The sequence below is a fragment of the Zosterops lateralis genome (genome assembly GCF_965231275.1).
Source record: "Zosterops lateralis genome assembly, chromosome: 1".
Lineage (NCBI taxonomy): Eukaryota > Metazoa > Chordata > Aves > Passeriformes > Zosteropidae > Zosterops > Zosterops lateralis.
Genome location: NC_139762.1, coordinates 147634121 through 147654503, shown reverse-complemented (window position 1 = coordinate 147654503; position 20383 = coordinate 147634121). Strand labels below are relative to the sequence as shown.

Below are 20383 nucleotides of genomic sequence, written 5' to 3'. Positions count from 1 at the left end.
AGCCAAGTGGTATTTTTCAGACGTACCTGAGGATCATTAAGAGAAAGGTGTTCTCTGAACCATGAAAAGGAGTGAAAGCCTAATGAAGCAGTAAGACTGGGCTGGGATGGCAGCTAGAGAATAGCACACAAAGGCAGCAGATCAGATGAGAAAGAAGCAGAAAGGGAAAAAGAAGTGAGAAATGTTAATCCCTTAAATATCTCAGTCCATCTAGGCCCAGGAGGAAATAAAACAAGGAGAATGTGAAACAGCACCAAGAAGTACAGCTCCAACTGGGACACAACAGGATAATCACACACTATGATGATACATAATATAAACCTTCAATTTCCCACTGTTTTTCCTTTCTTATTTTTCTTAGCTAAAGAATATTTTTCATTAACATTCCCACGTGTAACCCATCAGAGCCACTGCTTCTCTCTGGTGCCACTTAATATGAACTGGGGGTCTGGACTGAGGGGAACCCAACACAACATAGACAGTGTTCATACAACAAACAGGGTTTCCATCACTTGCTCTCTGAGGCATGACTGTAAAAGTTCAGTCAGGGAATTCTTCGTGGCCTCCTCCATAACCCTCCCAAGACACACCCTTTGTGACTGAAAGTTGTCCTGCCTCCCAAGAAGGTACTAGACGGGATTCACACACACTCACTCCAACATAAGGGGATTAATCTTCCCTTGTAACCAATGGCTCGACACAGACTGCAGTAAAAGTGACTGGGGACAGCTGAAGCAGGTTCTTGTTCTGACCCTTGCTTCAAGGACATGTTGAATTCTATGAGACTTCAACCTGCATTCCAGAGGCACCTTTCACCAAGTGCTGCAGAATGGAATCTGCCCAGACACAGGCCTGCATGAAATTGCCAGGTGTTACACAGACATAAGCCTGAAACTGGCTCGTGGGAAACCCAAAATAGCCAGTGGGCTTACCCATTTTTACCTACAATTGTTATTTTTGGATTAAACTGATGGAAGAGTCAGAACACCAAAGTTTTCCTGTTCATCAGTGTATCACAGACTCGCACCTTTGCTCTTCTGACTTAAAAATACTAGTCCCTGAAATGAATAATTGCCTGCACTAGAAAATTATCTTCTTGTATTTTTTGAGTATTTATATATGAAGACATACTTGGTAGGCTGGGATACCAGAGCATCCTTGTGCAGTCTGTAACATGGGAAAACATTAAATGTACCAGGTTCCATGGAAACTCCTTCCACATCTGAAAACTCCTTTTCGACCAAACCAAACATTTCCATCATTTTAAATCCTGGAAGATATCAAAAGGTTAATATTTTATTAATTTAATTTAATACTGCATTAGAGGATACAAAAAAAGACAACATCAATTGTATCTAAGAGTTTCATTGTTACCATGAAGGGAAATGTATTGACTAATACTGTGAAAATAATGTAATGAAAGTGATTCCATAAATCAGAAACAAAAATGAACACAAAAATACTGTACCTGCAAAATTATTGCCATCTTTAACTACCAGTGGGCAGGCTGGAAAAGATAAAAGATATATTTAGGAATACAAGAGATTTCCCACTGAGTCAGAACACTCATGCACTCAGCCCTAAACTCAGCACGCTTCCCCCAAGAGCAGCAAAAGGAAATGTTGGGTAGGAAGGATACACAAACCTGGCCATTTTTCTACTCCATTCTGTTGATGTGTCTCAGGATTCCCAAGGGTTGTAGCAAAGATATTAAGGGGTGCTCCCTGTTTGCTCCATATAATATATTTTTATGGATTTCTTGTCCATTAATTTGTCTAATCCTCCCTATAAACCTGCCTTCACAACCTCTTCAGCAATTTTAATTTGTTGAAAAAACAAGCAACAAACTCATTGCCTGTTGCATAAAATAGAGTGTGTCTTATATTGGGGTTTAACAAAGTGTTCCCTAATTCTCCTTTTGTGAGCTTCTCCAGCCTAGCCCATCTCAAGTTCAAGTACTGAGCTGACATTCTCTGTACCTTTTCAAACTCCACAATGGTTTTCACGAGCAAGAGAAACCAGAACAGTCCTTAAGATGTGTGTCTACATTTTAAACAGCTGTAAATAGCATTTATATATTTCCTTCCACAGGGAAGAAAGGTCACTAATAAATTTCAGGAAAGGTGCCCTGAGAAATCAACAAGCCTAAAGCAGCATATCAACCAAATATGGCATCCCAGGATACTCACATTTGAAGATCATTTTTAGAAAACAAGCACAAGTGACCAATAAATGATACTGTTGAGTATTATCAATGATTAACATTCAATCTACCATTGAAAGGAGAGCCCATGGTCAAAATCTCATAACTTATTTTTGCTTACCAGCTCTGACAATTCATAGTCTCACGATAATTCACAGCCCTGTGCACAAGGACTCCTTACAGACACAAATGATTCACATCATCTACACAGTGCCTGCTTCCTGGCTTACACACAATGAAATATATTGTGGGCACACACCTAAAAGTATGTGAATTACTGACAAATAATCATTAAGTGTGGTTCTGGAATGTCTATCCCTTAATTTTCATAAAGAAATGGAAATGTGGCTTTCTCACAGATTTCAGAATTTGAGTGTGTTTTGTACTTTTGCTTAGGCTACAACTCACCTACTTTCATAACAAAAACATTGATTGGATCACTATTAATAAATTAACTATGTGACTTGAGTAAGAATAAATGTAGCTAGCAGTACTCTTACAGAAGGTTAAAGTAGCCTAGAAAATAAAATATCATTAACTTTTATGATTCTGAAATGTCAACAACATCTGAAATGTGTTTTTGACAACCAGTGGCTGTATTCTGGCTTTACAGAAACAACCATTAATTATTTTGAAGTCTCAACACCTTCATTTCCCTAATCTTCTGTGGAAATAACATTAGAATTATAATGTCAGCATTAAATTATATTAAAAAGATCAAGAATATGTCTTAATAGAAAATTAATAGTTACAATCTCCCCAGTATTTAGCAGTTATTTTAGAAAGAAAAATAAATCAAAATTACTAACTTGCTGATGCAGTTTCACAAACAAAAGTGATCAGCTCATCTTCAATCTTTGTAAAGGCATCAAAGTCATCCACAAAGAAGACATGTCTTTCACTGGGCTTGCTGCCAATATTAACTAACTCTGAATAGTCAGCATCAGCCACTCCAATAGCAAAAAAGGTAAAACCTGGAAAACAAAAAAGAACACTCCTCTGAGTCATCCATTTTGAGAGTGGAAACTCAATATGAACACAACTGTATTTGCGCTGACTCCTTTCCTGATTAATGGGCATTTTATTATTATCCTATAGCACAAGAAAATTCACTTATGTAATCTAAAAATAAAAGTGAACCATTCTCTGTGAAATATTTCTTCTGGCTATTTATGCTTAGTTGGTTTATTAAAGTTAAACTTTAAGCGTTTTCTTGAAGATATGTGACTACTCAGTAAAGTTTTAGCATATGTTTAAATGCTTTTCTAATTGAATGCTATACTGTATTACACAAAAATATCCATATATCAAGTATAGAATAAATACAAAGTAGAAAAATTAGTTTCCTGCAGGTTCTTTACAGATTTTTCTGTGCCATGTGTTAGTATATATATGATTTCAAGGCACTGCTGCCTCATGAGTGAGCACTGAAATAAATATATTCTAATTTCATCAGCAATTTAACTGCATTGATTGAATCTGTTCTATATATTCAGCATGAATATTTTTCAAGATTTGAGCCTGACTTGGAGGATTTCAATGAAATGAAAACTGCACCCTACATGTTTCAGGAGCAAGGAAAGAGCCATAAGTTTTTCAACATTTTCCTTTCCATAAGAGATGAAAGAGAAAAACCTCTCTATATCAGGCTGAATATAGTTAATGAATGTACTGTTCTAGCATAGCTCAGTCACAAATTTATTCTAGTCAAGCAGTATCATCTTTAAGTTTGAATGAGGACCAGGGGCATACATCAATTTCTGCAGAGCTTCTAGCATAACAAAACTTTGACTTAGTACTTTATACTGTCTTCATGTCTCATCCAAGATCAGCACCTCTCCATCACAGATGCCCATCAGATGCTGCTCCAGCCTATCTGCAGCCTCACTGTACAGCTCACTCCAGAGCAAATAGGAGAGGGGAGCTCGTGTGCCACATCCCAGCAACTCAACCCTCACAAAGAAATGATCTTCTCTGGAGAAATTCTCATTCCCAGATCATTCCTCAAATGATCTTCTCATCCCCAGCCCAGGAGATAATAATGCAACTGCAAGACTCACCTGAGAGACGAATGTTTTTGTTCAGCTTAGACACAATCTCCAATTTATCCACAAATACACGGTTTTCTTGACCGCTACTTAAAGCAGGTTATGCAAGCCCACTATTTTGTCATATACTTTATTGATGAAGGCCCTACACTCAGCATCTAGCAAGAAAATGAGGAGGCAGCCAAGTTGGACAATTACATTTGGTTTCAGAAATCAGGGAAGTACGCTGGGAACTTCACAGCTGTCAAAGCTAAAAGCAAATTAAAGGCACAAATGTAATTTCTCCTTAAGTCGCCTCACATTAAAAGGAAGATAGTTTCTTTCTTCCATCCTTTAGTTTTGTTCCAGGTGGCACACTGTGCCCTTTGGGTTTTGATACAAACTTCTACAAGAATTAATCCAGTTCTTACACTTAGACTCACAACACGGAGTGGCTGCTTAAAACTCTAAAATTGAAGCTATAAAAAAATTCCTAGAGGTAATTAGTGTAACATGAGAGCAGGTCAGAAACAGTATAAGAATTTTCAATAGACCTCTTGTGTTGAAAACAAAATAGTTCAATTTGCTCATAACCACAAGACTACAATTTATAGATGACAATCCAGATTCTCAGGATCCTATTCCCCAACTTCTTCATTCTGGGAACAATTCCATTGACTACTACATGATTTTAGCACTGCTGCCAAAATGAAAAATAATTCCATTAATCACCGAAAGTATCCAGAATCTAATCCTATCCTAGTGATATTCTGTTTCTCAGCAATGGCTATTTTCTTTAAAACTGAAAATCTGGAGAAAAACCTACCCTTACCTCATGTCCACACTTATATAGGTGCAATCAACGAGAAAAAAAAGAACATGTGAATTGTTTTTAAAACCACACAATTTACCATCGAGTTGCATTTCTCTGGAGACTTTGTTCACATCATCCTGTGATCGCCCATCAGTAATGACAACCAAAACCTTTGGAATGCCCCTTCTCATGCCTGCCCCTCCTGTAAATAACATTTCTCGTGCATGTTTAATGGCTTTGCCTGTAACAAAAAAATTGACATTGGCTGTAATATAAATCCGATTTCTATTGGCTTTTCATATCACGTTAGACATATATAAAAAGAGAAATCTCTTGTGTCCTGAGTAGTCTGTCAATTAGTTCATTCTGTAGTTATTAAAATCAAGATTTAGAAAACTTTGATTTTGACTGTAATGTTTCAAGTTCCATTGGCTTTGGCCATCCATTTTTCAATCCAGAAGATGAAGATTGCAAACATGATCTGTGTGGGTTTCTGGTTTCAGCTGGGATAGACTTAATTTTCTTCCTTATTGCTGCTACAGTGCTGAGTTTTGGACTCCATGTGAGGCCAATGTTGATAATGATGTTTTGGTAGTTGCTAAGCTGCAGATTCACTCTGCCCCAGAGCAGCTTCACAAGAAGACTGGAGGAGAGTGTACATAGGACAGCTGACACAAACTGGCCAAAGGGATACTCTGTACCACAGAGTACATCCTGCCCAGTGTATAAACTGGAGGAGTTGGCCAGGAGGGACTAATCCCTGCTCCAGAATGGGCTGGGCATTAGTCAGCAGGTGGTGAGCAACTGTACTGAGCATTATCTGTCTTCCTTGGGGTTTCTCTCCCTCTATTTGTTATACACCCTTTAATTACTATTATTATCATTGCATTTTACTTTATTTCATGAAACTGTTTTAATCATGAAACTGTTGTCTCAGTCCACAGGTTTTACCATTTTCTGATTCTGATTCTCCTCCCCATCCCACCAGGGCTAGGGGTGGGCAGTGAATGAGCACTGTGTGGTATTTAGTTGCTGGTTGGGCTAGAGATAACAAAATTTTTCTGGATTGTAGGGCACTGTCAACATTAATGACCAAGAATGTCATTGCAGTAAATGGCAAATTATTTTGATAATGCTGAAAATGGACGCAATGCAACAGCTGCAAGAAACTTCTGTGCAGTCTGAAAATAATACAACATATGGTTTCCAACTAAAACTGATTTTAACCCTTTCAACCCTCATCTATAATTTCTTTATATCAGAAAGCTATCTTAAGGGATTAATTAAAATGCAACCTTAACAGACATCTTTCCCCATCCCAATCTTAAACAGCCCAGAGAGGTTTAACTTTCCTGGCTTATAACCAAACAGACCCTCCACTCTCTCCAGTTTTCTGCATGCTCTGCAAGCTCCCTCCCACTCTCTCCCCTTTCTCACTTTTCTGCTCACTTGCCTGACTTCATATTACTTCCCATTCCACCTTCCACTACACCCAAATAAATTTGGTTTTGCCCTCTTGCCCCTCTCCCTGCTCCTCATTATGTACTAGAGGTGAATATGCAGCAGTAGGGGCTGAAGTGTGTAAACTCTCATTTCAGAGCCCAACCTTTCATCTCCAGTGTGGAGATAGCACGTTATGACTGGTTTTGCAGTGATTAACTAAACCACTTAGCAAATGGGAAAGAAATACTGCTTAGAGAAAGAGGGGAAAAATCTGCGTTATAATCACGACCTTTCTCACCTGTTTTTGTATTTCCTCCTTTGTAGGCTATTTGTTGAATAGCTTCAAGAAGAGTCTCTTTTGTTTTGTATGCATTCAATTTAAATTCTGTCCTGGGATCATCACTAAACTGAATTATTGCCACCTGTGCACATAGAAGATGTTCATTACAAAAACACCACCCACTGTGTAAGCAAAAAGTAAGCGAATCTGACTACTTAAAACAAGGATTTATCTTGTAACTTAGCTTCATCCTTAAATTGAAGCCAGACTTTTTTCCTCTTTAAGAAAGCTTTCACAAAATAAAGATCAGCTTTACTCTCTGCAACCTTGGCAACCATGTTAAACTTTGTGGTTTCATTTTGCAGCAAACAGTATTACCCACTTTGGCAGGAGTCAAAGCATAATCGAGCCCAAAAGCAAAATCCTGGCTACAGCTGCTCACATGTGTACAGTTATTCATAATCAGAACTGCTGGGACTTAATTCAGTCCCCACAAATTAATAACTGCACATAAGTAACTGAAGCTAGGGAGCAAGACTGAAGCAAGTAATAGAAAATAAGTAATAGAAAGAATCAGGAATATATTTTGAAATATTGCCTCTGTCAAATATGACACTACGTGAGTTAAGACCCTGTATTACAATACTGTACACTAAATCCCTAGAACTCACAAAGCATATATTGATCTTCATATTCCATAAGTGGTGCCCCTGTTTTAAAAGGAGCTATTGTGTTTAAATTTGTGACAAAGTTTCTGAAGCATCATTTACTCTATTCTGGAAAAATAGATGGATAGTAAGAAACAGTAAAAACTAAGTATTCCTCAGGGTTTGGACAAGTTAATTTTAACTTCCAGTGAGATCCCAAACCACATATTATACAGGTAACACTTGGAACAATCATTGCAAATTTTATTTCAAGCACGCTAGATCTGTAGAGTGTGTGATTTAAAAAAACAGAACTTTTTCCTTATAAATGCCATTTTTAGCTTACTTATAGATAAAGAATACATTGAGTACCAAAAGCATTAACAAATTTAAATGTCATTAGAATTAGAGGAGACTGAAACGATACTTAGCCCTCATGCTACCACAATTTATATTGTGAATTTCAACATATGGTGTGCATAAAACGGTATGCAAAAAGAAAAAAAGATACTGACCTAGACCAGTTTACATTTTCACAGAACTGTGAAATTATGTCAGTTACTTCTTGATTCATTTAACTGTTGGTCTAGTCTAAAATACTCTGTCAAGTCCATGCACCCTCCATCTCTGCACGTGTTGATTACCTGTGTTCCATCAGGACCAATCTTATCCAAAGCTCCAACAGTGCTATAGAGAAAGTTAATTATCTTATTGAAATTGTCATCTCCAATACTCCACGACCCATCCACTAGGAATGCCAGATCAGCTTTGGCTGCCTTGCACACTGAGGAAGAAAAGGCAAGAATTTTGGAATTAGAGCAATGCCTCAATTCCTCATGAAATCTCATAAATCATTCAAGAAAATGCAACCATCATGAAAAGCCCATGATTAATGCTTCAGCCAACAGACCTGCTGGCATTGACTTCAGTGCAGGTGTAGAACCAGCTGAGCTCTGCAAGGGAGAATTGTCTGCACCAATAGATCTTATCACAGAACACACTTCAATGGTTCTTTAAAGTCTGGCTGATCATTTCTATTTTTATTTAAGTTTTTAAGTAAAGTCACACATGAACTTGCACAATGCCAGGCTCCTAGCATGACACAGTAAGCAAGATGACAGAATTTCAGCTCTGGAGGTTCCCACTGGGAAACTATTCCATTCAAAAAGTTACCCTAAAGTGTACAATGTCTAAGCACTTCAACTGCACTGTGTAGGAGCAATGCAGGTTTCACCCATCTCATCTTGTTCCAGCACATTCTTAGGCAGAATGGCCTGCAGGAGCTGTACATTTGCTCACACGAGTTGCTCACTCTTCCATGGGAACTGGGAACCTTCAGAACTCCAGATAATCCAAGTCTCTTGCTTGGGGTCAGAAGCAAACTGTCTCAAAGTTATGTTTTTCAACATATTTCATCTTCATATTTCATCTAAATCCAGAGAATAGGACAAGAAGATACAAACCTATATTTTTCACTTTCTGTTGATTACTCCTTGGTTAACAAAAACCCTTCATTAGCTGCTCCTATGCAGTTCTAAGCACACATACAGACAAGGTCTTTTTTTCCCCGTGCTTGTAGATTAAATTCTCTATTTCTACCTGTCGGTTTGGTCCACCGACTTCAAGCTGATTTATTTGATCCTCAGTCTCCACCAATAATGCTCCTCTCACAGAAATATTATGAGCCTCTATACAAAACACTATGCATTCAAATAATAATAAAAGGAAGTCTGCATTTAAAGAGGAGAGCCTGAATATGGCCCATACTTTTCACATTACCTAAAGTAGACATATTTTAAAATAATGCAGCTTTTGAAGTTTAATTATCCTAGGATGTCTGCTTCAGTTGCAAAATATGTATGGTTTAGGAGTTTAGGAAAAAAGGAAGTGTCACATATATTAACCACCCTTTCAGCAAATTTTAACACTACAATAATGATGTCAGATTTTTGGCTCATTAAATTTAAGCCAGCTGCCTTAATAGTGTTTTTACAGCAAATGCCTTGTGAGATCTGCTCCCCACAGGTCTAAAATACCATCAGAAGCAGAAAAATATTGCATCAACACTTCAAAATTACTAGAAACTCACACATGTAAGAACTTACCTTCTTTTGCAGGTGGTATTGTAGGTGGTGGAGGTGGTGTTGAAGGTGTTGTTGGTGGTTGAGTAGGAAATGGTACTGGAGAATAAAAGAAGAAATATTCAAACATGCTCAAAAGCCCAGTAACTTTAATAAACGGCATTTTCTACTCATCTCCACATTAAAAAAAAATTCATTATCTCTTATCAACTAGTTATGCAATTGGAAATAAATGTTTTGAGATTCCTCAGTGTAGCAGACCATGTGCCAGCTCAATTCTTGACCTAGAATTCATAATTAATTTTGAAAAATGTCCATGTCCTTTTCCTTTCTCACCAAAAATCCTCAGTTAAAGAAAGTAGATCTTTATTCGCCCTGGAGGGAAGAAGATCTTAGTCCTACAATCCAAAATGCAAAGACAGAGGGTAAAAGAAGCCAGTGCCTGCACTCATAGCTGATCACAGTCTGCCTTGATGAAGACTTTTCTGAATTTGGTCAAAGACCTTGCTATGTTTCCAGACAGAAATGCAGCTCCGACCACAACTCTAACAGGACTGTGGCTCTGCTGCCTGCAGCAACTTCTACTGAAGTTGCTTTATAGTTTCTGAAAATGTCCCTCACATTTCTCCTGAAAGTTGACTTTGGTATGTCAACCTTGCAGACACCTAGGTGAATATCCAATTACTGATTGACAGCTTTTCCAAAAGCAAGAGCTTTATTTAGTGCCTTTCAATGCAGCCCAGCTGAACTCTCAGAGATGAAATAACATGCATTGACTTCCACAACTCCATGGGAGGAAAAGCTTCCTCTTTTGTTCAAGGTTTTTTTCCCATTTTTGTTCAATGCATTTAGCATAAGAAGCCACAGGTAACAGCCACATGCACAACAGTAACATGGCCACAGCAACCCAGGACCAGACCCATTTAGAAAGGGTCACAAGTGCTTTAAGGTGACCTGAAAGGTTGCTCTTAGCATCAAAGAGATACAGGTCACCCCGAGGAATGTTTCTCTTTCAGGTAAGACAGTAATTTGTCTGCATCACAAACCATTGTTCTCAAATGGACATACAGGCCAAGGTGTGCTCTTCATGATGTCCCCTAGTTCCCTGAAGTGCAGAGTACACTAAACCCTACTCCCCAAAAAGCAGGAGAAGCTTGGCTTTTTGCTCACTGCTCAGAGAATGAGCCCTGGACAAGGAAGAATTGGAGTCATGCACTTGTACGAGTTTTTCCTATGTGAAACCACAAATGTGTGAGGAAAAGAGGAAAAGTATAAACATGTTCTACCTCGAGAGAAAGGGAACAGCATTGTGGTGTATAGCAATATAGTATGAGAAGAGGTAATGCTGAAACTGGAAATAGGCTGAAGAAAAAAAATATTCATTCTAGTAGTCCCATGTTTTATTTTACAGTATTTTGAATTCAAGACAGCAGGATCTTGCTTTCATAAACAGCTCTGGGTTTTTGTTTTTTGGTTGGTTTTTTGGGGGTTTTTTTTTGGTTTTTTTGTTGGGTTTTTTGGGGGGTTTTTTTTGTTTGTTTTTTTTTTTTTTTGTTTTGTTTTGTTTTGTTTTTTGGTTTTTTTTGCTTATCTTGTATTACTACTAATAATAATTAAAAAGTCTGGTTGGTTGGTTAGTTTCAAAATACTTAAATTTGGTTTCAAGGTCCCATTTAACTGTAAATTATTCAAACACTAGTTAATGTTACTGAATAACAAGAAGCAGGAACAAAGCTTTTCTCTGTTTGCTTCATTTTTCTGTATTTTTTTTCCCCAGAGTCACAGATATTCAGAGGATCCCATAGTGGGACTTTTTTTAGCTTAGAAGAAAACTAAACCATCCTCCCTGGGCCATTCTCATTAAGAAGTCCAATAGAGTTATTGAATGTGACTTAATTAATTCAGCAGTGGTATAAGAATCCTGCACCTCCGTGGAGGAGTCACAATGTACTTTGAAAATTATTAGCTCAGCTAAAGGAAAGTGTGTAGGAATAGCACATGTGTGGGCAAAGGTCAGAACATGAGAAGCAATCGAGCATTATTGCTGCTGGCTGAACTTCCTCCTGTGTTTTACTCACACGTTGTCTCCACGATGCTCACAGCAGGGCCCTCCAGCTCCTGAAGCTGTGTGTGAACACTGATTTTATATTTGGTTCCAGGCATCAGCTCAAAGAAACAATGTCTAGGCGTCCCTCCACCAAGATTCACTTCTTGCTTTTTCCCATCTGGAATTACAAAAGAAACCATAAAAACGTTTTTTTTAAATACTTTTTTATTGAATAATGTAATTTCAATCATAAATAAGAAGGGTACGTGGCAGCATATAAAGGGTAAGAGGTTGACATGAGTTAATAAACTACATGCTGCCTTACTTTTGGAAATCGACCTCTGTGCAGAGGTCTCTAACATTTCATTCTTCACACTAAGTAGGAGTTGAGGAATGTGTCAAACATCTTCAGTAAAAAAAGATTGATTTTGCCCCATGCACTGAAAGCAATAAAAATCACTAACACTGTCATGAATGGGCTTTGGATCTAGTCCTAAATTATCAGAGTCTAACTAGGAATTGTATTATGTAATTCTATGGCATCCTTTGTCTATGCCTCTGGTGCTCAGCATCTGTTTTGTGCTTGGTTACAGCGAAAGAGACTGAACTAGATATCATATTCCAGCTTTCACTAGTAACCACGTTGCAAGATGGTTAAGGAATAGCATTTACAGGGTTCCAAAACTGATTCTGCTAAATTCTGAGTTGGAAAATATGTTGACAATAGAAAAAGGCCGAGTACTGGAAATAGCATAAGGCGTGTTTTAATAACAAGAAAAACTTTATCACAATTTAAAATCTACAGCAGGAAGAAGTGAAATACAAGCAACTGATATCACATTTTGCAGAGTATATAAAAAAAAAGACAAACAGTCATTCAATGCTCATCAGGTGTTACACTAGTATAAAAATATTTGATCACTGCCTGAACCAGACAGATACTCGAGTTGACAATCAAATCCCTTCAGGAGAGATATTAATAAGAAACACTTGTTCACAGTCCAGGTTGTTCGGCTCACATTTAGGTGCTTTCAGCTCAGCTAAAACAATTCTGGCAGTTCTATATGAAGAAAGTAGAATGTTGGCTATGTCCCAGATGAGAGGGATGCCTGTGCTGTCTTGTGCAAGCCAAGATCTCTGATATCTGAATAGCTTGTCTGTATTTCAGGGCTCCAAATAAACCTTATCACCACCCACTTGCCATTCCACAGAAAGGTCATTACTTTTTTTGCCACAAGATCTGCGTTATTGTTCATGATACCTTTAACACAGCCCATTTAAATGTCACTAACTGCCCTTCTCTCAAGTTATCCAAAGTTTTAATTTGCTGTCAGTCAGGAGAGCATTGATGTCTGCTTGGGATAAGAGAGCTGGTCTGCACAAATAGTAACCTCTCCATAATGTCTTCTGGCTACACCTGAGAATCAGTGAGGCTGAAGAGGCTGCAATTTACCTTCTACATGCACAGTGCTAAAAGCATCAAGACACTTTCTGTGACTGCAAAAAACTATGCCATGTTTATCCATATGAGTAACATTACTACTAAAAACTACAATGAAGCATCAACAGAATGAAAACAAACAAAACTGGATGTTGCTCTGATTCTGTGGGCATGGTTGGGTTTCATTCAGAGATTTTCTACCTTTCTGCACTCTTCTCCTGTCTATCCTAATCCTACAGAACTACTGCTGGTGGCATATTTACAAACTTGGATGTATTCAGTTCATTCTTATCCATCTTCTGTTCCTCAAAGCAGTGAAAAACTCAGGTAATCGCCTTTCTTCTACTGATTGATGTAAGTCCCTTACATAAAAAGCACAAGTTATCAATGCGTTTGACATAAAAGGATAGGGATGCTACTTCCATTCTGAAACTATCAGCATGTACACAGCTCTCTTCTGTTCATCATTTCCAGTATTTCAGGAGCCAGCCTACAGGTCTAGCTGCATACAATTGCTATGCAATTCAATTCTCTGGATTAGGCTGCAGCTGCAGATCAAATTATTTAGTAACTTACCCTCGAGGGACTCTATAACTACCCTGTAAGCAGTAGCATGTCTGTGGAGCTGCCACTGAGCACACAGACTTGTCATGCGGACTTGGTAGGAATCCAGATTTGTCACACCCAAATGCACTGAAAATTAAATATAAAAAATTAGTTTTATGCCTCTAATAAGACATACAAGAGAAAAAATTACAAAGTAATTACAGTGAAACTAGTGAAACAATTTATTTTTTAACAAATAATGTCCATAGCTGCTTAAAAACATCAAGAAAATCTAAAAAATGGAATTTTAAAAAGCAGTGAGCCTTAAAAACAAAAGTTTAGAACTATAGGTAATTTACTTAAAACTAAGTAACGAACACTGCTAAAAACTTCTGTTATTACAAACAAGTATGCAAGTATCATAATAGCAGCAGAATTTCTGTCAAAATCTAACTTAAAATTGAGCTTTAGCTATATAAAGAGCAAATAATCTTCCACAGGAATTAGAAAAAATACACTAAATAGACTTTTCCTTAAGGAAATTTACATCTACTACTCGGCAAATATATTTTTGGCTAGTAAATAATATCTGCTTTGTGATTTCTGTCTTGCTAACGTGCAGCAGATCACTTTAAAGCCTGGTATATTCTCATGGAATGAGAGACTTTCATTTCAGCAAAACAGTTTGCACATGACTGAGAAAGCCTTCCACATGAAAACTTATTCAGGGACCTGCAAAAAGCCACAGTTGTAAGAAAAAGCAGCCTGTAGAGATCTGAAAAGCATGAAATCATTCTTACAGGTTTTGGCCACGCCTGTTAGGGCATCACTGAAGCCTGTTGAGTATGAAGCAAATACTTTAACACTGTACTCCGTTCCACTCAAAAGATTTAGAATGAGGATGGTATTAATATCATCCCCTACAAAGGTCTCCAATGCAGGACCAGGAGCTGCAAAAAAATAACATAAATTAGAAAATCACTTGCTCATCCACTAAATTAGAAAAAATTATGTGTTCCTAAAGTTACTGCTATTTTTTTCTTTCTTTCTTTTTTTTAACCATACACTAATACAAAGACATTCTCCTCAATCCCTGCATGGATAGAAGACACAACAAACACAGTTGGGAAATTCAGCAGTGGGATTCATTAAGGCAGAGCTAGACACTGGCATCTGTTAAGACTCTTTTGTTCTGCTTCAATGGCTTACTACTGCTCTAAAGAGGCAGCCAAATATCTCCCCAGTTTGGTTGTGTGCCAGGACCAACAGGGAGGACAGTAGATGCCAGCCAGCTCTACAGTCCCTCAGGCCTTCTTATACAACAGTATCATTTAATACTGTGCAAAAATGATAATGAAAATAGAAAAGAATGAAACTTTCCCAAATCAGAATAGCAAATAGCTCTTTCATCACCTCCCCTGGTTGTTCTGGATACAGTTCAGAAACCAGGCAGCAGTATTGCCTTTGGACGGTATTTTAGCCCCTTAATGGGACTAATCACACATGTGTGATTTGCTGTCAATAGAGAACTCTATTTTTATAAAGAAATTTGAAGGGTTCTGGATGTCTTGTCTAGTTGCAATGTACAGGTGGACAAAGGATGCCGCACACACAAAATGGGCAATGAATAAAATCTCAAGTGTCTGAGAAGAAATGAAAACCTTTTATTGTGAGGGGAAGAAGTTGAAGAACAGGAGAATACAGAAGAGAGAAACAGGAAAAAAAGCAAACATAGTCTCTGAAACAGAGTCATGTAAATATGAAAAAACACAGACTGAAAGATCTGGGATTAATCAGCCTTTGAGTGGGAAGTCTAAGAGGAAATCTACTGCTGCCTACAAGGTGGTAAAGAAGAGAGAAACAGATTGTCTTCAGAGGCAAACAGGAAAATGTAAAAGAAAAATGACAAATTTTGCAACATGGAAAAATTTTATTATATATTACCAAAGACACTTCCAGTCACAGTAGTCAGAAACTGGAAGAGATGCTTAGAGCAGTTTTAAAATCTCCATCCTTGGAGATATTATAAATTCAACTGGCCAGGGTCCACCAAAACCTGTCCCTGTTTTGCTCAGGAAGGTGGACCAGATGATCTCCAGAGATTCTCTCTAATCTGCATCATTCTGTGACTATGAAACTTTCATGTTCAAAAATAAGACACCAAAGATAATAACATTTTCAAGGCCGTAACTGCAATTGACAGATTGAAGAACAAAATTGACCAAAAATTATAATTTGTGCCATTATACTGTGAAAATTTTCCATTTTATTATATAATATACTAACACATAGTTGAGGTAAATTCAGTCAGAAGTGACCACAAAAAAAACAGTTTAAAAACTCACTGTTGACAGGTTTGTAGACAACTCTGTAACCCATTGTTGCTGAAGGTGGGGCGTCCCAGCTGATACGTAACCTGTTGTACCACTCATCTGAGACACGTAAATTCCTAGGAGCAGACAGGGGCACTGAAAAGAAACCAAACTGGGCTTTTACAAGTTTATCTCATACAAGCTTATAAAGAAAAATCAGGATATGCAAATAAAAAGAGCGTGATACCCAGTACTCTCATATTTACAGGCAAAATTATCAAGATGAAATTCTTAATCAAATTCATCCTTTGTATTACTCAGTGGATTAACCACAAACTTTGATCAACAAACAATGAATTTTTGAATTCATTCCAATATTTGTCCCTACATTTATTTATTTTTTTTAATCTTACTTTTGTTTTCTAAGAATGTATGGTAATTTAGAGATAATTGTACATTGTATAGTTTCTTCCAATCGAAGTGCTCTGAAGTTTTTAATTTATAAAGCATGCTCTTTTGAACACTTAATCCTGTAGAACGTAATCAAAGGAATTACTTACAAGTGATTTAAGTCCCTGCATAAATAGCACTTCAATTAAGACAAATTATGTAAATTAGGAGAACAATTCAATAAAATTATACTATCATGACTACAAGTGCACAATGAAAGGATTTTTTATGATATACAGTAGAGAGGAAGCTTTAGCTACAGCTGAGTAATCTTTTGGTGCTTGGTCAGAACTCCAGAGATAATGCAATCACTTATAAAAAGTTCAGCAGCGTTTCTAATGACCCTTAGAAAGTAATGATCTCACACAAAAGAAAATCTAACAGTACAATGGTTGATTTGATATTATCTCAGCAGGCTTTGTTTACTTTTTTTCTGTGTTAGTTGGCTTGCCCTTGGTGGGCTACTTATCAAGCATTTACAAGCTTTATTACTGAACAAGTTTCTGCAAACTCAGAATATTTGAATATAAAATACAGCTTGTCTTTTAGAAGAAACCCATTGTTTATAAATCAATCAACTGAGATTAATTTTAAGTTCAAGTCGTATAAGTCATGCAAAATAAGCCCACGTTTTTACTAAAATACATTCCTACAGCCAAGAAAAAAAGGTCACAGAGAGTAAGTCTTTATTCAGTCATATCCTGGTCAAAGACAGGTGGAAAGTTTGTACTTACAAGTTTTTCCAGGAGCTGAGACACTGACTCCTTCCCCATCAGAATAGATGGGGGTTATGGTGACTTTGTATTCTGTATCAGAGAGCAGAGGATGAAGTAGAAGAGTGTTTTGTCTGCCGGGCACCATTATCTGGAGGGTCAGAAAAAGCAGAAACAATCAAGCACAATGACTAGAGCCAAACCACTTTATCTTACATGGTCTCTGACAACACATTCCACTTGCATTGCTGTATAGCTTGCATTTTCAAATATTATTGGTGCTCTAGAGTAAAATAAGATCACTACATTATCCACCCTTTTAACAGATCTACCATTATACCAAAACAAAATAAAGGAAATGTTCCTATGGGATAACACTGTTCTATATTAAACCAATGAGCCACTACAGGTCCATAAACTACTGGCACTGTTTGGATCATAAATACTTAAACTATTTTACTGTATAGACAAAATATATCCTCTTGATGTATTTATTCTGGACATATTTAGATTTTCTGAAGCTTGGTAATAAGGGCTGATTGTTTTGCTCTTTGGAGACAAAAAATGCTCCTTCCCTGAGAGGAAGGAAGATCAGGGTATGAGATCTGAAAGCACTGAACCGAGCAAGCAGGAATAAAACATGTCTGTCTTGTCTGCATCTAGTCTGGAGACAAGCAAATGAAGGTAGCAGTTCAGGGGAGGATATAGAATGACATCCCACAAATACCCCAGGACCCCAAACTGCCATGAAACATGGAAGATCTGCAAGAAAAATCCAACCAGGCAACCTGCTAGTAGAGCAGCTGTAGAAATTCCTCCAGGCAGTTTTTTGTTCTAGAGGACATGTTTCAGCCTGCTGAATTAAGCACAGTGAAAGGTTTCCCTATAAGCAGTTGAAGTTCCCTATAATCTATTGAAGGGTTCTAAAACCCTTCAATATATTATTGTATTTTAGCCAAAGCCTCAAAACCCAGTATCACAATAGTGGTGGCAGGAGTGCCAAGCAAAGCCTTGCAATTGCTTAACTTGCCAGTAAAATTTAATTCCAGAGAGGATCCAAAGCCTGTATGGGAGCCACTAACACCACATGGTATGGGCATGGTAAAAAAGAGAAACTAGTCCTGTATTTCACGTTCAGAGACCTGTGCTCTGGAGTGACACTGCTGGAAGGAAGTCCCAAGGTCCAATGTCATATTTTGGACATTCCCTGGCCCATGTCCACTGCCTGAATCTATCACCTGAGCCAGCAACTACACATATTTGGCAAGAAGTTGAGAGAAGCGTAAGCTCTTTAAACTCATGGGGGAAAGCAGAAAGGAAGTCTATAAAAGCATTTTGTTGTTTCAAAGAAGACTGATGCATGTGATGATGGCAAAGTTCTGAGGCACAGGCTCAAGAAAAGTCTCACCAGTTTAACACTCCAGGATACATTCAAACAGCTTCTAGTTTTGGCAAGTGATACAAAGAAGGAAATTTATCTAGTGTACCCAGGTGTTAAGGCTTGTCAAAGTGCTCATTCTTTGATCAAAACTGAACTTAAACCATTAATAAATGTTCTTGAAGGTTTCCACATTCCTCTTTCATACATATGCATTCAAAACACACAAACTCAGTTTCTGAAAAAATCCAACTAATTTTTTGAGATTTTTAGAATAGTGGATGCAAGCATTGCAAACTCTCTCCTCTCCACATGTGCATAATCTTCCACAGATCAATACAGCTTTCAGCAGTGAGAAACATTTTTGGCTTTAAAGAAGAGAAAAAATTTGATCTTTCCAGTATGTACAGCACACCCAAGAACATACATGCCATTTAGAGCTTGACCCTTCTGTATTCAATTACGTTTTCAAGTCCCTGATTTTCAGCCAATTGCATCAAGAATTATAAAGCTTATTAATATTTTTATGGAAAGGGAGGAGTAACTGAAACTATACCACTGAAATCAGAGCCAAAAAACTTAAGCACTCACCACAGAACTGTCACGCTATAGTACATGTAAGCCCAAATTCCACAAAACTTTTAGGTTCTGCCTAAAAAATATACTTAAGCATATAAACACTCCCCTGAAATTGAACATCTGTGTTGTTTTTTTGACATCTGTTGTGCACCTCTCAGGTGCTTGAAGGAAGCCACATGATAAAATACACTCTGATCAAAATGTGCCTAATTCTAAGTATAATCTTACATAATTCTTTTTTCAGTAAAGTATTTATGAAAGTGATTAATTTCAAAGATGAAATGTGGTTAATCTGCTTGCTGAATTGTGACCAAAGATAATAAGGCTTGAGAGTGTGCTTCAAATGAAATAATTTGTGAGAATAGAGCCAAGATACCTACCTAATAATACACTTTTATAATTTTATTTAATGAATTTTTAATCAGCTCCAATAGTCACAATTCTGATAGTCACAATTTTAATACCTTTCCTACAGTTTTAATTTCATTTTAACATAATAGTCATTGAACACTAAAGCAGAATGACATTTATACCATCCAAGTGAACTAGAGAGGTGAACCAGTAAATCTGGGATCTGAATTTCAGAACATCTGGGCTATTCTCAGAAGAACAGTACAATTTGTGCCATTATACTGTGAAAATTTTCCACTTTATTATATAGTACACTAACATATAGTTGAGGTAAATTCATACAGCATGTTTCCTAGTCCAAAAGGACACCAATACACTGAAAATTCATTTTCAGGTCATAGTTGAAATAGGTGATTAAAAAGTACATTTCCAGCAGGGTATCATAAAAGATGAATTAAACTGAAATGGAAAAAGACAGATTCATATTTTCCTAGAAAGATATATTCAACTCCTTTTAATATTTTTATTGAAATATCCTGATATAGGGCTAAAAATGTCAGCTGCTAAACATCAAAAAGAATAACCCATATTTTTGATATAACTGCCCTATGAAAAGAAGTGACTTAAGTGGCAGACACAGAAGGAGAATGATAGGGAATATTTTTGTATTCTGAGTTATTTACTAAGGAAACAACTTGGAAATACACAACTTAATCTTTTAAATATACCTACATAGAGCCATCCCAAAACTTTGTAACAGATTTTGTGGAAACCAAGCACTACAATACTAAGTTTCCCCCAATTTAAAACTAATTCTTTTAAAAGGCACTTAGCCTAGCTGAATTATTGAAGTATCTCAAAAATTGTAAAATGTTAAAATAATGGATCTCAGGCTTCTTTTTTTGAGGGAGAGGTTGTGCACTTTGGTTTGTTTGCTATATGCTTGAAAGAGTACATGCAGTACTCTTCATTCTTTCAAATATTTTGCAAAACCTGAATGACCAGAAGCTTTTCTGTGTAGGACAACTTTAATCTTGATCATCATATGGCATTGGACAAATAACCAGTACT

The 20383-nt window shown here is 37.1% G+C and overlaps 1 protein-coding gene across 4 annotated transcripts in view; it reads right to left on the bottom strand.

Moving 5' to 3' along the window:
* Positions 1-20383, bottom strand: part of COL14A1 (collagen type XIV alpha 1 chain) — a 114848-nt gene that overhangs the window by 36134 nt on the left and 58331 nt on the right. For all 4 annotated transcript variants that reach the window (XM_083854837.1, XM_083854838.1, XM_083854839.1 and 1 more), the window contains exons 20-31: positions 17026-17155; positions 15875-15997; positions 14330-14479; positions 13560-13676; positions 11574-11720; positions 9520-9594; positions 8059-8198; positions 6786-6909; positions 5142-5285; positions 3013-3177; positions 1469-1507; positions 1132-1270 (exon numbers count right to left, since the gene is read on the bottom strand). In XM_083854837.1, the coding sequence (XP_083710963.1) occupies positions 1132-1270; positions 1469-1507; positions 3013-3177; positions 5142-5285; positions 6786-6909; positions 8059-8198; positions 9520-9594; positions 11574-11720; positions 13560-13676; positions 14330-14479; positions 15875-15997; positions 17026-17155 (1493 nt within the window). The remainder of the gene's footprint in view (positions 1-1131; positions 1271-1468; positions 1508-3012; positions 3178-5141; positions 5286-6785; positions 6910-8058; positions 8199-9519; positions 9595-11573; positions 11721-13559; positions 13677-14329; positions 14480-15874; positions 15998-17025; positions 17156-20383) is intronic.